This window comes from Sebastes umbrosus, chromosome 20 (assembly GCF_015220745.1).
Source record: "Sebastes umbrosus isolate fSebUmb1 chromosome 20, fSebUmb1.pri, whole genome shotgun sequence".
NCBI classification, from domain to species: Eukaryota; Metazoa; Chordata; class Actinopteri; order Perciformes; family Sebastidae; genus Sebastes; species Sebastes umbrosus.
In genome coordinates this window covers 2,299,394-2,315,750 of record NC_051288.1, presented here as the reverse complement: position 1 = coordinate 2,315,750, position 16,357 = coordinate 2,299,394, and the positions used below count along the sequence as shown (strand labels likewise).

The following is a 16,357-nucleotide window of genomic DNA, read 5'->3' as shown; positions in this document are numbered from 1 at the left end:
TTTATATCCTGTTGCAGTGTGTGTGAATGACATCAGCTGACAGGAAGTAAACATGGACTCAAGCTGTTGCCTAGCAACAGCTTGTTTCAAACGCACAGTTTCTGAATACGGGCTGTGTGTATTTCTCCGTATATTGAGCGTTTTGATAGTTTAACAGTATTTATATAGCACTTAAACCTGCTTTATAATATAAAAGACAAGAAAATCTTACTTTTTTACAATATGGGACCTTTAAATCTACAGTAAACATTTTAGTATTGTCTGGTGTCTGTTACAATTGATCAAATGCAATTCATATGTACTAAACGTTGTAAAATGCATGAAATTCATTTAATTTAATTCAAGTGACCCAGTTTCTGAAACTCCCCTTATATTCCCAGAGAATTGTTAGAATCCTCAACATTCCCAGTTTGAAGTATACCTCCCTAAATTGCATGATGTTTCAGAAATTCCATCACCATGAGGAACGAGAAGGCATGGATGGATTAACCTGTTAGGAGGCCCCAGGTTTGTGGAACCCCTCCCCACACACTCAAACCTCGTACACACGGTGCAGTGTATCTACCCTGTTGTCTCCAAGCTCACATTAAACATCCAATGAAATGGAAACTTACACATCCTGGAAAAAAATATGTTACTTCCTGGAAAACAGTGGCAACCCAATTGTGTCCAATTCAACTTTGGTGAATTTTGATACAGAAATGTGTGGCTATGACCGATGCAAACCGCCCTGACAATGCTGAACTTTGAAAAAAATAGGGCAAGAGAGTTCAAAACTGGGGAGGGGGCACCATCCAATTTTATTTTACCCTCCTCTGTTGTAGATTTTAGACAGGAGTTGATGGTACAAATACATATCTTAAATATATACAATGTGACATCGTCCCACTATAGCGACCAAGTTAATGAGCTTGCTAACTGACAGTTAGCTCACCAACTATCCATGTGAGTATTCATCAAGCCTCCATCACGGCCTATTCCACAGGGACTTTCTGGTGAAACCATGGATGTATTAAAGGAACTGGACACAGCGTTGGAGGCGGGGCCCCGGTCATTCCTATGAAAGTTGCTCAGTGGCGCATGAAGACAAAATGGCTTGACTTCCGTCTGGAAAAGTACCCGGACCTTGGGCACATGGAACATGCGCAGTAGCGTCCACTCGGTCACATGACTCGGTCACGGCATCCCAACGTCACGCTCCGGCCTCGATCTGGGTCTCACTCACATGAACATAGGAAGGAAATAACTCTGGATTTGGCTATTTGTGTTTTACAACTTTAAAACTTATTTTTTTAAATAAGGGCTATTAGAGTGTTCGTACTGGGAAGTTGATTTCACCTCAGAAAAAATGATCCGCTGAGTTACAGACGTCTTTTCCCCAATGTAAGTCTATGGGAAAAAGTCTGTTTGGCATCACGGAAGCTGCAGTACCGCTGTTTGGCCACTACGAAAGTTGGGATCAACAAGCCTGGGGGCTTGGGTGAAACCAGCCCTTTAGGTTGTCTGCACGTGTCAACTATAAGGGTGGCTTTATTTGGGAATACACACCCTATGAGCACAATGAAAACAATAATGAAGGTCTAGACTTAACACAGGGCCCATCTACAGGGCAACAAGACCCAATTCAGTTGGTGTTGCACTGCAATATGAAAACATGCACTTATATTAAGTGCCATAACAAATTTGCAATTAATCAAATTATCACAAACCAACTGATACAAAAATGGGGCAGCTCGTCAATAACCCATCCATCTCAGGTGATAAAAGTAGTCAACAAGCTAAAGGGGATCAGAACTCGCTTTCCTCCAGAATTTCCTCCATGGTCTCCCCGAGCGTCATCTCTCCATCACTACTGGACAGGCTCTTCCTGGTGAGAAATTCAAGCCCTGTTGTGTCACAGCCCCTCAGTCCCTGACTTCTAACTTCTCCAAATCCAAGTCCTACATCTCCTCCATGTACAGCCACCTGAAGCAGGTGCGGATGTGTTCTGGAAGGGCCACCCTCGTCATAGGAGTCACTCTGCTGAGAGCGCGGTGGACGGCGCCCTCGAGTGCACTTCCACAGGTGCTTGAGGGGCACACTCCGAAAACAGCTCGTGAGCTGGAAGTGGTTGGTGAACAGGAAAAGCTGCCAGCGCTTCTTCAGTTCAGCTTGGACCTAAATTCCAGCATAAAGAAATGTGTCACCAGTTATACCATTATCAGGCCATTAAATAGGCGTTATCAGTTGCTATCAGCACCATAGATGTGGGTCTGTAGGGGCCTACTACACCTACTAGGTTGTAAAAGTGAAACTTAAAAGCAACACGCGTTTTGAACACAAACAAAAAGGCTTCTTTAGCTTCAAGCAACAAAACTACAATTTTTTAGCTTTAGGCAACAAAACTACAACTTCTTTAGGTTTAGGCAATAAAACTACAACTTCTTTAGGTTTAGGCAACAGAACTACAACTTCTTTAGGTTTAGGCAACAAAACTACAACTTCTTTAGGTTTAGGAAATAAAACTACAACTTCTTTAGGTTTAAGCAACAAAACTACAACTTCTTTAGGTTTAGGCAACACAACTACAACTTCTTTAGGTTTAGACAAAAAAACTACAACTTCTTTAGATTTAGGAAATAAAACTACAACTTCTTTAGGTTTAAGCAACAAAACTACAACTTCTTTAAGTTTAGAAAAATTACAGTACATACAGAATAAATGTACCTCTCCATTAGCAAAACAGTACAGCACAGCAACCAAGAATCCCTGAAAAAGGTTACACATTACAAATTATGGTTAATGTGGATTTATAACAAAATGACTTGCCTTGTATGTATGTTTGAACTTTACAGGTGTTACCTGAAAGGAGCTGAGGGTGAGGTTGATGAAGTTCCTGGCGTAGCGACTGCTGCCCTCTATACATTCATCTATCAGCACAGTGAAGACCACTTCATGGATTCCCAACAGAGGAATCAGTACCAGTGTTGCTCTGGCCAGGCTGAAGGGCATAAACAAAAACATACAGAGAAGCATAATTATAGACTGTTAGGACACATACAAGTAAAAGGTTTGCAACATTTATACTGACGCATGATTCAAAGGGCAAAGGACAAAATAGGGAACAAAGTAAAGCTTTGTAAATGTATGCATGAGCTTCACTCCAGTGGTGACATTAATGGTAAAGAGGCCAGAGCTTAAAGCCCCCCTCCAGACAGTTTTACTTCCTGTTTTTTGGTTAACGTTCTTTCTCAAACATAGAATGGGGGTCAGATGTAATTCATTACCATGGCAACCAGATTGCATCGTTTTTCAACCCAGTTTAGATGAAACCAGTTTAGATGAACTTACTGTTCATCAGACCACAAATTAGACAAGAATAAGCACAACACACCGACTCTATCTCTCTCTTTCTCTCTTCTTCACCGTCTCCTCCTGGCGAGGCGGCCGTCTAGCTGCTGCTGCACCGAGGAGCCGCACCGCTGCACGCCGGCCACGGCTCACCGGAGGACGGATAGGCATGTTGCCGAGGTCCGCCGTTTGAAATGCTGTTTCGGGATGTTTTGGCGGTGCTAAAACCGGCCATTCTCCCCTCAGCTCCAGCACCGACACCGGGCTGCACTGTGATTCGTTTATTTCTCTAACGGGACTTTTCTTGTGTTTTCTTTTGGGCGGAAAGTTGTGCTCCCCGTCATTCTGACCTGCTAGAGGCCGGCAAACCTCCAAAACAGCATCAGATGTTTTCCGTTAATTTATCTCCAGCAGGAGGAGACGGTAAAGAAGAGAGCGAATGAAAGAGACAGTCGGTGTGTTATGTTGATTCTGTCGGTGGGATTTTGTGTAATTCACTGCGTTGACTGCAGCCGTTCACCGTGCACACAAATGCCATTGTGAAAATAAACACACTAAGTAAGGTGGAGGAAACTAAAAAATAAAATGAAAACTCTCAGTTAGCTAATGCAACAACTTGGGCCAGCTAACTACAGTTAACTAGCTAACTAACTAGAAACTGACAGACAGATAAGCAGACTTTTGCTGCTCAGACTCAAACGAGTGCCTGAACAAGCTTGAAGCGTGACCTTTGACCTGCAGCTTCTGCTATACGTCATATTCTCATTTTACCAACAACCGTCTTTTTTAAATTTTGAGCACAAAATGAAGTTATTTGTGCCACAGTGTGGCTGATCAACTTAGTCAGGAAATGACTCAAATAAATATGAAATATCATAGAAATGCCAAAATACACTGGAGGGGGGCTTCAAAGGCATGACATTTGAATTTGTGCTGTACATGGGAGTGATTGACATTTAAATGTTTAACCAGGAACCTGCTGTACTGTTTAAAGACACCACTTGACTTCACTTCTTGAATTTCCCTCGGGATCAATAAAGTTACTATCAATCTATCTATCTATCTATCTATCTATCTATCTATCTATCTATCACTTATGAAATGGCTCTCTCAAGGTCAAACATGTTTCCTGACATGTGGATTTGGAAGCAGTGAGTCAGGGCAGGAAAGAATACCTGTATCTGTAGTCTGTAAACTTCACCTGATCTGCTTTCAGCTTGGACAACAGCAGCATCAGAATCTTGATGAATATGAAGAAAATGACCTGCAACACACATCCAGGGGAGATTTAATGGAAATGCATCCGATAAAACAAAATACTTCGTGGCTGACGAGACTAAATTCACATGAAAATGTGCATCTGAGAATTAGGGGTGTAAGAAAATATTTTTAAAAAATCAAATATCGCAACAATGTATTTTGTGATACTATATCGATTCTCAAAAACACTGTAACAATTTTTAAAGGGGACATGTCATGCTCATCTTCAGGTTCATACTTGTATTTTGGCTTTCTACTAGAACATGTTTATATGCTTTAATGTTCAAACAACACATTATTTTCCTCATACTTTCTGTCTGAATATACCTGTATTCACCCTCCATCAGAAACGCTCCATTTTAGTGCATTTCAACGAAATGGCAACAGAATTTCGTTGCTAGGAAACAGCTTGGGTCCATGTTTACTTCCTGTCAGCTGATGTCATTCACATCCACTGCAACAGGAAATAAACTTGGACATATTTAGATTGTTTACGTTTAAAACTGTGAAATGGTCTAAATATTGTAGATTTGTGACATCACAAATGGACAGAAATCCTGACGGCTGTTTCAAACGCACAGTTTCTGTATACAGGCTGTGTGTATTTATCTGTGGATTGAGCATTTTGATACTTTCATAGTATTTATATAGCACTTAAACCTGCTTTATAATATAAAAGACATGAAAATCTGACTTTTTACAATATGTGACCTTTAATCAATATGTTTAAATGCAAAGATTAACTCAATACTTTATTTAATTTGCAAAGATATGCACCCTCTCAGTGTATGTGCCATCTCAAAGTGATGTTGGATGTTACAGTTACTGTGATAAATGCAAATCCCACTGTTCTGATTGCACAAAAAAGTTAACTTTTTTTAACCCGATTTTTTTGCATATGATGGTGTGTTCTTTATACTATGACAGTTTTCCTAAAACTAGATAAAAAAATCACAATATATCGCCTTGCTTACAGTATCGCAATATATTGAATCGTAACCCCTGTATCATGATACGTATCGTATCACCAGATTCTTGCCAATACACAGCCCTCAATGCAAATTTATACACTGAGAAATTAGTACTCATGCTTGTGACTACTACAGTATACATCAGCTTCTATCTCACATGCCCTCACAAGACAGGGAGTGTTAGACACAGTATGAAATCAGAGTGACATTTACAAGACTCACAGGAGCGTCGTGATGTTTCTGTAACTTAACATGAACATCAGGTTGAATAACTGTACTGTGGTTCTTAGAAAGGCTTGCAAGGACTGGTTCAGAAACTTCACTTACCAGCACCGATAAAGTAATCGGTCCCCTTATTATCCACCAGAACCATCTGTTCACAATCGACCAGCATCTTAGGAATAAAAAGGAGTTTAAAAAAGTCAAGAAATGGAGAACATTTGAATTAGTTTACTTGATTCATTGTGAAGTATGTAAGTAAATACTCACTCTGTGTTTTCATATACAATCTTGACCACTGTCCATGGTGTTACAAACAAAATAGGTGTTCCTGAAAAGCATAACATGCAACATGTTTAATTATGTTTAACATGTTTAAATACTACCGCTTGGTCAGTTCCCTTCGGCATCTGATGTTGACGCACCAAGCCACCCTTTAGCGTCTATACCAGGTTTTAATCTGACCCCAATGTAAATCCATCTGCGTCATTATTAGACAGTCAGAGGAAACTGATGTAGTATAAAGTGTGAGATAGTCCACTTAGGGCGGGCGGGAGGGGAAGTTGGATGGGTCAAACAAACAGGACTTTCATCCTGCTTGCCTTCACTCACGCACCGCGCTCGTTCTCGCGCTTTCTGTCGACTCTCACGTGCATGCGCGCACACTACACACTGCAGAAGAGTTAGTTTAGCTCTGAGAATATCTAGTGAATGTACAGTGGACGTTTGTGCAGAAATAACCTGAAAATGAGCACGATATGAGACCTTTAATTTTTCTCTGGCGGACACTACGCACATAACCGCGAGCTTCAATGCTCGTGCTCAAAGTGACAATAATCAAGTTAATATCCTCGTTTGCATCCTCATTTTATATAAACTAATCAGCCGTTCCTCGTCCATGTTGCGGCGCTCTCAATGCAAGCGACAGAAATAAATAGGAACAGGGTGTCCACCAAAGGTTCAGCTCAAAACGTCACGTCGCTTGCGGCTAGTTAAGACACTCCAATAGAAAAACAGTGTAATCAAGCTGATTTTGTCGCTGACGCTCGCTCGCGTCGCATCCAGTTAGGACACGGTGTAAGCCTAACCAAGTACTTTTGTTGCGTAAATAAACCTAAAAAACAAAGTAAAACTGTATGCATGTAACGAACGGAAACTGTGTGGTTCCTGTAAACACAGAAGTTTCTTTTGAACTGACGCTATGCACGTAACGGGCGGAAAGTGACACGCCGTGCCCTGACCCTCCCAAAAGTGACACGAGAGGGATACGTCATAGTTTGAAGCGTTGGGCCCAGGGTCTGAAATTCACCTTTTTCCTCACCTGCCACTGTGGCAGGTCACATTTCTACCGGCCACTCATGTTTTTTTGTCTGCCACTTCTGAAATCTAGGTAGAATGCTTTAAAATTGTAAACACTGAGTCAGTGGTACCAGACTGTAGAATTATGGAATATCATGTAACCTTAATCCATGACTATATTTGGTAACATTTCATTTTACAGGTCCGCAAATTTCATGGTAATTAGGTGATAATTTAAATTTCTTTGGAATTACTGCCAATTACTGATTTAATAATCATATACTAAAATAGTATATAATCGTTAAAATAGGGCCCTTAGGCGCTGCTCTTCATCGGAGGTGGAAAACCAAAACTAATAGAAGACACTTCTGATCAGACACAAATCTCACCATTGTGTGACTTATTGTTGACACAGATATAACCTGGTAGCTGATGTCATGTTTCAGGGAGTTTTTAAAGAAATTTCAAAGAAGTTATTTGCTAATAATTATCTATTTACCAGCATACATGGAAATAAAGCATATCAATTAACTTTAAATTCTTTTCTTGGAAATGTATTAAATAAATTACCAGCTATTGAGAAATAGCGGAATATAATTATTAAATAAAGTAATTTTCAATAAATGTATTGGTAATATTGGGGTAATTTGGCAGTAATTCCAAAGAAATTTAGAAATTACTTGCTAATTATCACCTAATTACAGTTAAATTTGTGGATCTGTAAAATTAAGTGTCACCATATATTTTAGTTAGGCTTTGGAATTGCTTTTTAAGAATAATATTTCCTAATATAAGGAAAACATGTCTGCCATGGTGGCAGGTGACCTGAAATTTTCACCTGCCACAGCCAACATTTAGCCTGTATTTGGCAGGTGGCAGGTGCTACTTTCATTCCCTGGTTGGGCCACTGACCAAGCGGCGGTATTTGATGTGTTGGCAGTGAGGATGTGTTGGGCTTACCCCATCCTAGCAGCATGTATTTCTTCAGCAGACGTCTCTTGGTCAGCACAGCTGTGAAGAGCAGCATGTGGAGGAAAATGGCCTCCACCAAGAGCCAGAAGTAGTTACAGGCCACAAAGTACTCCATGCACACTTTGGAGAATTTACACATCAACGCTATCTGTTGAGAAATATGTTTTATTAGTGTTGCAAATAGTTTGGCTGATTCAAACTGCTTTGGAGGAAAATATCTCTTTCCCCCTGTGATTACTATGTTGGGGGACTTCACTGATCTGAATCTTCCCTCTCAGAGGATAAGGGGTTTTGTTAACCTGGCAATCACGGCTGCCAATAGATGTATCACATCTAAGTGGAATCATGAGGATCCCCCTGATATCACTCAGTGGATTAATGAGGTAAATCCATGTGCTCCCTTGGAAAAAATAACCTATGCTATAAGAGGTAGCCCACAGCTTTTCTATAGGATATGGGATCCATTGATCACTTATATAGAATCTTCTTAACCTAACCTTTCTATGGTATTTACTTAATTATTATTTTCTATGTGCTGTTTTCTTTTTTTCTACATTTATTGAATTAATTAATTAATTAATTTAAGGTTTCTATCTTACAACCATGAATTATATTATTGCTGTACTTTTTACTTTTAATTCTAACTAACTAATTCAATTATTTAAAAACATATTTTTATGTTATTTTTTCTGTAACTTTACCTCTCGGGGTGGGAAGAAGGCTGGACCTGTCTCTGTGTGGGAGTGGGAAGCGATGTGTATATGTTGATATTAAATGTTAAATGTAAGATATCATTTTTTTTATATTATGGCACCGGTGTAATGTTTGTTATGCTAAAATTGGAAAGAATTTTCCCCCCAAAAAAAGAAAAGCCAGGTTCTCACGTATCTGCTAATATGTGAATAATAAGAATGTTTTTTTATACCGCAGAGCTCGAGTAGGAGTTCCATCCAGGGTCGTCCTTGGGTAGCTTGGAATACATGACGTATAATACGATTTCCTTGGAGATGACAGCCGTGGCTCTCAGGATGAACGACACAAACAGATTCATGTGAATGTAGTTCCTGGTACAGTGGAGCTTCCTGGTAAGCAGATACAGAAGCAATTTAAGGGAAGGCATTGATCCATGCGTCCTGCGCTACTGTAAAAGCATTACTGAGGGTATATGTTATGTCATAAGAGGGGATGAAAAAGGATCATGCATACTACAGGAAGCAGTTCCTGTCTTTTACAATGTCATTTATAAGGATTTATCATCTTCATAGTCTTGTAAATGTCTCTTTGTGCCTCCTCTTTCTAAAGCTGGTGAATCTGTCCCATACCTTATTGATTGTCTATCAGAATGACTAAACGGTGGCTTTAATACTGCTTTCAGGACTGTACATCTCCAATTTCATCACATTGTAATGAAATTGAAAAGAAAAAAGAAAAACAAAACAAGACCTATGTACAGATGCAGGTACTTTGAAATATTGAACACATGACTTGACTTAATTTGCAGATTACAAATTTTTAAATTTAGCAACGCACTTTTTAACACACACATTTTACAGATTAAAATGTATCACTTTTAAACTATTACATGTACTCTTTGGAGTTTTAGACCACTCTCTGAGACCCACAATAGACCCGTTTTTGTAATAATGCACCATTGGCATTACACTTTTACAACTCAAACATGACTGTAAGATAAAGATAATCCCTGAACTGCAAGTCAAACTTCACATCCTTGTTGCCACCGTTTCCTCAGATCTCTGTACTTAGTTTGGTAAGTATATATATAATGTTATCATAAAGGAGAGAAATGAGGACCAAAGCAGTGCAAATAAGATCCAACTTGTAATAAAGTAGAATTTGAATTTTTTTTGCCCTTTCTCCACACAAAATGTACAATTTTGATTGCGTGACCACCAGAAACCCCTTCACCCCCGGCCACTGACCTCAACATGCCCATCAGGAGAGTTGCCAGTGTGAGAGAGGACAGGGACAGGGAATAGCCAATGACAGAGATGAGCCTGAGGGATGTCTGGCGAAGCATTTCGTCCTCCTGATGGAGAGAATAATAACAACACCTCTTCAGATGTTTGTAATAAAGAGAGACATTTTCAGCTCCAACACTTAGGGGGAGCAGAAACTGTGTATCTTACATCCTCCTCCTCCTCCTCCTCCTCCTCCTCACTTTGTCTTTGAAGTAATGGTCTTCTTTACATTCTGATTCATCCCTCCAAGGCTCGGAGGAATTCTCCCTCCGTCGCCATCTCCCGTTTTCTAAACATTCTCGATGTGCTCTCCTGGAGTCGTCTGCAGGTAATTAAAAGACACATTGATATTGATATGCAATTTTCACTCTTCATACATCATTTAGGTCAAAATGTAGGAAATCTTGTGCTGGTCGCAGCCATATTTCTATGTAATCAAACAGACTGGCACGATTCGGCTCGAGGAGCCTGAAAATGACAAGAACTCCAAGCAACTGCCCCATAGGCATGCTAACCAAGACCAAAAGTTTCTGGAGAACAGCAAACAGTACCAGTTTTCTAACCTAATCCCATGCTCATCTTTTTGCCTCTACACACATAAAAATGTCATCAATGCGTTCGGTAGAGTCTTTTTGGTCCCTTTTCACAGCAACCATTTTGACATGTCATAGCAATGTAAACATATATGTAATTGATCAAAGTAATTATGGTCCCATTCTATTAAGTGTGTCACAGTCATTCCAGTCAGCCAGCATGCACAATACCAGGGCCCTGGCCCACCTACATGGAACAGGGCCACAAGTTATTAATAACGTAACCCTAATATAATATAATATAATATAATATGTAATTAATGTTATTAATTACACCTGTGTAATGACACCCTGCAATGACATGTAAAAATGGCTGCTGTAAAAAGGGCCTATACAGGGCTCCTGTCTGTCACCAGAGTGAAAAAACAAGTTAGTAGTCCAAAAGGCCATTTCCTTCTTATGGAATAACCTCCCTACGGACATCAGACAGTCTGATTCTGTCTCTCCCCTAGTATTTCAAAATGAAAGTGCTGATAGCTCAACTTTTGTCAGGACTTAAACCTGGGACACACCAGGAACGTCAGGAGCACGTGGCGGCTGCGTTACCTGTTGTTTTTTATTTGGGCGTCTGTGTTAACAGGTGAGAGCAGCCACACTGCCAACGTCTTGCGCACGTCTCGCGCACGTCACACGCACGTCTCAGCTGCGTCTCATCTAGAGAATAGTGGTCTCGCCTATTTTTGACGCGTGCGCAGCAACAACAGACAGTGAAAGTGATCAATTGACTGTATATTGACATCATATCAGCTACATTACTACAGTTTCGATGTCTATCTGTAGAATATGTTACGGACATGAAAAAAAGTAAAGACTTATTTTTAAATCAACACTTCCTGCTTTAATTTCGAAATAAAAGCCCTCAAGTGTTTTTTCTGTGGACATAATTCCTTCATTTGTTAACACAAGGCTTTTATTCTGAAATATGTGTCGGACAGTGTTCTAGAACATGCAGTGACTTGGAGAGCTCCATGAATGAATATAGTAATAGAGTTTTAATTGTCGATTATTACTATTATTTACAAATTACCACACGTTTATTAACCTTTCTCTGTCTAAAATAAATATAAATGATATTTATAATGAAATGAAATGGACATTAAAAAGCAAACTCTGTAGAAAGAAAGGGCTGACAGCAGCAGCTGCAGCAGCAGAAACACAGCTGAAACGAACGCCTGACGCATGAATCACGCAGCCACCATGCCACGCAGACGCCACGCAGACGCCACGCAGACGCCACGCGCTGCTGACATTCCATGTGTGTGCCGGGCGTTAGACCTCCGCTGATGTTTTATCCTTATTCCAACGAAGACAATTAAAGGAAACCTCGAATCCTTCTCAGTACACTTAAGCTCATTTAAGTACTTGCTCTAAAACTTCCATTTGAACTTCTTTCTTTGCTTACTCTATATTTTGCATCCTTCATCCCTTTCCCACTCATCCAACTGTTCATACTGCTTTCGCTGCTTTTTCATGTATTTTCTACTGATTCGTACTCCATTCAAACCTTAAAATCTTCCACATCTTTCAGACATTAGAAGTTTAATACAACTTTTAAACATTATGGGTGTTATTCAACTTTTAAAGCCAACAATGCAGCTTAGCATTAGCTTCTCAACAAACCTTGAAATATTAGACATCTTTCATACATTATCTGTATTATTCAACTTTTAAAGCCAGCAATGCAGTGCAGTATCAGATTTTCAACATCCAGCATTCACATTGCAATTTCTTCAGAAATTGCCTTTTTGTGACCTCATACATGAGTTGTTTTTGAATTGAAGTGGTAAACCATAACATTACCCTCACTAATCCACGGTAAGTACGACGGACAGGGGACGGACACGTTCCCAGGAGATGAATGGGGCCAACACACAAATCTGTCGAACATTCCTTTACAGAAGACTCCTGTAAAAGAAGATTAACCAAGTTTTCACAAAGGTAATAACAATCAATCAAGATCATTAACATTAGAACTCTTGACAGGAGGCTCACCAGTTTCTGAGAATGCGCTTGTTGCCAGAGTGCTGTTGCAGTTCTCCAAGTATTTGGTCCGTTTCGCTATCAGACTTTCAAGCACTGATCCTGTTACCTGCATGTGGATGTAAAAAAGTAAGAGATTAGTTACATTTAAGAGAATGCTGGCATTGAAGTGTACATAAAATATTGTAACGGGTATTGGTAGGACAGAGGATCTAAATCAGATAAGCAAACTGGGGAAACTGCAAACTGGGGAATTTATTTCTTCAGTGGACTACATTTACCATCAGCGATGATTGGACATCCACATAAAAGGTGGCACGTTATCCCTTAAAGTTACGTGTATTGTCCGGAATTGGTAATTAGGCTTGACCTCCTAATTAATTACATTATTTGCAATTTGTGATAGAAATTCTTTGGACAGAAAGAGTATGGGATCCTTCACATACTGTAGGTTCGCATTGGTTAAATTTAGATACATGGGAGTCATTTGAGACGCGTATAAAAGATGCTGAAAAAGCTTCCATCGAAAGAAAGGGGAAAGTATGCTAATAAGGAGCTAGAAGTGCAGTCAGAGAGCGCAGACCTCCGCCAAGGCAGGTTTCATGTACGTCGCTACCCCATTCCCCCGGATTACCACCAAAATCTAAAGGATTGTTCATTGTGCCACACCTCACCCCTCCAAAAAATTTCATTCAAATCCATCCCGACTTTTGGAGTAATCCTGCTAACAGACAAACCAACAAGCCAACATACCAACAAACCAACAAACCAACAAACCAATGCGGGTGAAAACATAACCTCCTTCCTAGGCTTCGGCCTTGACGGAGGTAATAATCATAATTTTAAAGGGGATATCGTGCTCATTTTCAGGCTCATACTTGTATTTTGGATTTCTAATAGAACATGTTTGAACTTTGAAATGGTCTAAATATTGTAGATTTGTGACATCACAAATGGACAGAAATCTTGACGGCTTGTTTCAAATGCTCAGTTTCTGAATACGGGCTGTGTTTACTTCTCTGTGGATTAAGCGTTTCAATACTTTCACAGTATTTATATAGAACTTAAACCTGTTTTAAAATATAAAAGCCATGAAAATGTCACTTTTTACAATATGGGACCTTTAAGTTCAGTCAACTCAACATTTTAACTGAACTAATGATCATAACTTCTAAATGTTTCTTGACTTGAGAGTGGAAATCCTATCTGTATAAAATTAATTTAATGAAATAAAATTAGTTGATCGAATCAAATTAATTATAAAATGTTATAGTACAATCCATTTCAATCTGCACCTGAATGGATGTGGTGAATGTAGTGGATGTTGCAGTGTTTGTATTTACCCACTTGGTGGGAGTATTCAATATGCACCATCTTCACTAACACAGGGGACATTTTCACCTGTGTGCAATCTGTAATTGATGCAGGCAATTTATCAACCTGGCTTTCTGCAACAGTGTCATGTCTGCAGCAACACAAACAAACCTCTCTATTTATTGTTGATGTCAGTCCGTGGGTGTGTCCCTGACTAAAGGTTATTGTATTTGACAGCTATCATATTAATGGTCACAAATCATGATTATTCCTTAATTCCCTGTCATTAACGAAACAAATTAGCATTTTCTTTATTTGAGAAGCAAACTTCAGACCACAGCTGCTATCTCTGTCATTTATAATGTAAGCACCGAGGACAGTACCTTTCCTGTCTTGGCAGCTGAAGCAGCTGAACTCTACAAACCCCCGTGTCCTTTTTGGCTGCCTGCGGTGGCTCATCCGCCACCTGGGTCACAAAGATTTCTCATGTCACACAGAGGATGCTTCAATTTGCTGAGGCTCGTCTTGACAAGACTCCGTCCAGAGCGGTACCACCAAGACAAGGCGCCCGATTCGACTGTTATCAGGCCATTAAATAGGTGTTATCAGTCGCTATAAGCACCATAGATATGGGTCAGTAGGGGCCTATTACACCCACTACGTTGTAAAAGTGAAAGTGAAACTTAAAAGCAACTCGTTCTAACATGTTATAAAATTGAATGAAACGTCACATTTTTGAAAACAAACAAAAAGGCTTCTTTAGATTTAGGCAACAAAACTTCAACTTCTTTAGGTTTAGGCAAAACAACTACATCTTCTTTAGGTTTAAGCAACAAAACTACAACTTCTTTAGGTTTAGACAACAAAACTACAACTTCTTTAGGTTTATGCAACAAAACTACAACTTATTTAGGTTTATGAAACAAAATTACAACTTCTTTGGGTTTAGGCAACAAAACTACAACTTCTTTAGGTTTAGGCAACACAACTACAACTTCCTTAGGTTTAGGCAACACAACTACAACTTCTTTAAGTTTAGGCAACACAACTACAACTTCTTTAGGTTTAGGCAACACAACAACAACTTCTTTAGGTTTATACAATAAAACTACAACTTCTTTAGGTTTAGGCAACAAAACTACACCTTCTTTAGGTTTAGGCAATAAAACTACAACTTCTTTAGGTTTAGGCAACACAACTACAACTTCTATAGGTTTTTAGCACCAAATTTGTGTAACAAATGGTATCAACCCCAAAAATTGCTGCAACAACTTATGAGACATAATAGAGCATGGGGATGGCCATCATATACTTCTATCATAATGTTCTAAACCCTTATACACCTTTCCAATTCATTTTAATTAATTAATTCATTCATGTTTATTTCTGATTTATGACTAGCAGAACATGACACTCAGCGCCGAGCTGCGTCTCAAATTCATCTTCAGGTTCCCAGCTTTCAGATGATGTACACCGCTTCTATGTGACATCTACTGCTGACCTGCTATCTCCCCCTAAACACCCCCTGGACCTCCCTAAAAACGACAAAAACGTGTCTATTGAGGGACTAAGAGGATTCAAATTAAATGTTATAGTTTTAGAGACCATGAGGCATAATTCCACCTGTGTCGGACACCTTTGACTGTGACTCACTGTGAAGTCCAAAGCTAAGTAAGACTTAAATACAAGTTAATTGAAAGGCCTAATTTGTGTGTGCATGCATGTGTGTGTGTTAAGTATTAATTTACCTGGAGGTTGAAGATAACAAAGAAGAATAAGCGCAGGAACGTGTGTCCGGCTGTGGTCCGGGTCCTCTTGTGCCAGGTCGGCAGCGGGGTTGGCATGGTTACTGTGTGTTTACATTGAAAGCAGCAGGTTTTCTAGTTTCTCAGCTGGTTTGCAACCTCATACCTCACCCCTGCACTTTGCAAGGCCTCTCACTCATCCTCGTTTTATCTCCGCTTAGCTCTCTTCGCCTCGTCGCACCAGGTAGCCCCAGAATATTGAGAATTTGTTGGATGAAGGATTGGTTTGCAAGACCAGAAATTGTTCTTGTTCTCCAGTTAGTGTGATAGTTGTCAAGTTTCATTTAATTACTCAAAATCTTCTTGATCTTTTCCAATTATTTTCGAAGAATCCAAGCTGGTTCTTCCAATAAACTGATCTTTGTCTTCCACAAATGTTAATGATAGATTTAATTCGGTAGGTTATCCTCGATGAAGAAGTCCAGTTCCAGTCCTACTGTCCGTGGCGACCTCTCAGGCTGAGGAGGAGGTGGATCTATCCGTAGTCCCTATAGACAACTGAGAGCGCCTGTGGATCCTCACCCAAGAGACCGCCTCTCCCGCTGCGTCCTCCCCCAACCAATCAAGATAAGGCCCGAGGAAGGCCAGCTACATAACTGGACTAACTTTGCTGTCCAGGAAAATTGATCACACAG

At 39.8% G+C, this 16,357-nt stretch overlaps 2 protein-coding genes across 6 annotated transcripts in view; one reads left to right on the top strand and one right to left on the bottom strand.

Moving 5' to 3' along the window:
* The window catches only part of ube2d1b (ubiquitin-conjugating enzyme E2D 1b), a 197,588-nt gene that overhangs the window by 39,052 nt on the left and 142,179 nt on the right, over positions 1–16,357 (top strand). The gene's annotated exons all lie outside the window — the stretch shown is intronic.
* On the bottom strand, positions 1,680–15,901 carry LOC119479542 (glucagon-like peptide 2 receptor). The gene is made up of 13 exons (XM_037755282.1): positions 15,666–15,901; positions 12,616–12,712; positions 12,424–12,528; positions 10,231–10,352; positions 9,992–10,098; positions 8,977–9,133; positions 8,040–8,199; positions 6,051–6,111; positions 5,889–5,955; positions 4,506–4,594; positions 2,842–2,980; positions 2,707–2,748; positions 1,680–2,157 (listed from the first exon to the last, which is right to left on the bottom strand). Exons 1-13 carry the CDS (start codon positions 15,759–15,761, stop codon positions 1,789–1,791), a joined length of 1,611 nt encoding a protein of 536 aa, XP_037611210.1. The 5' UTR covers positions 15,762–15,901; the 3' UTR covers positions 1,680–1,788.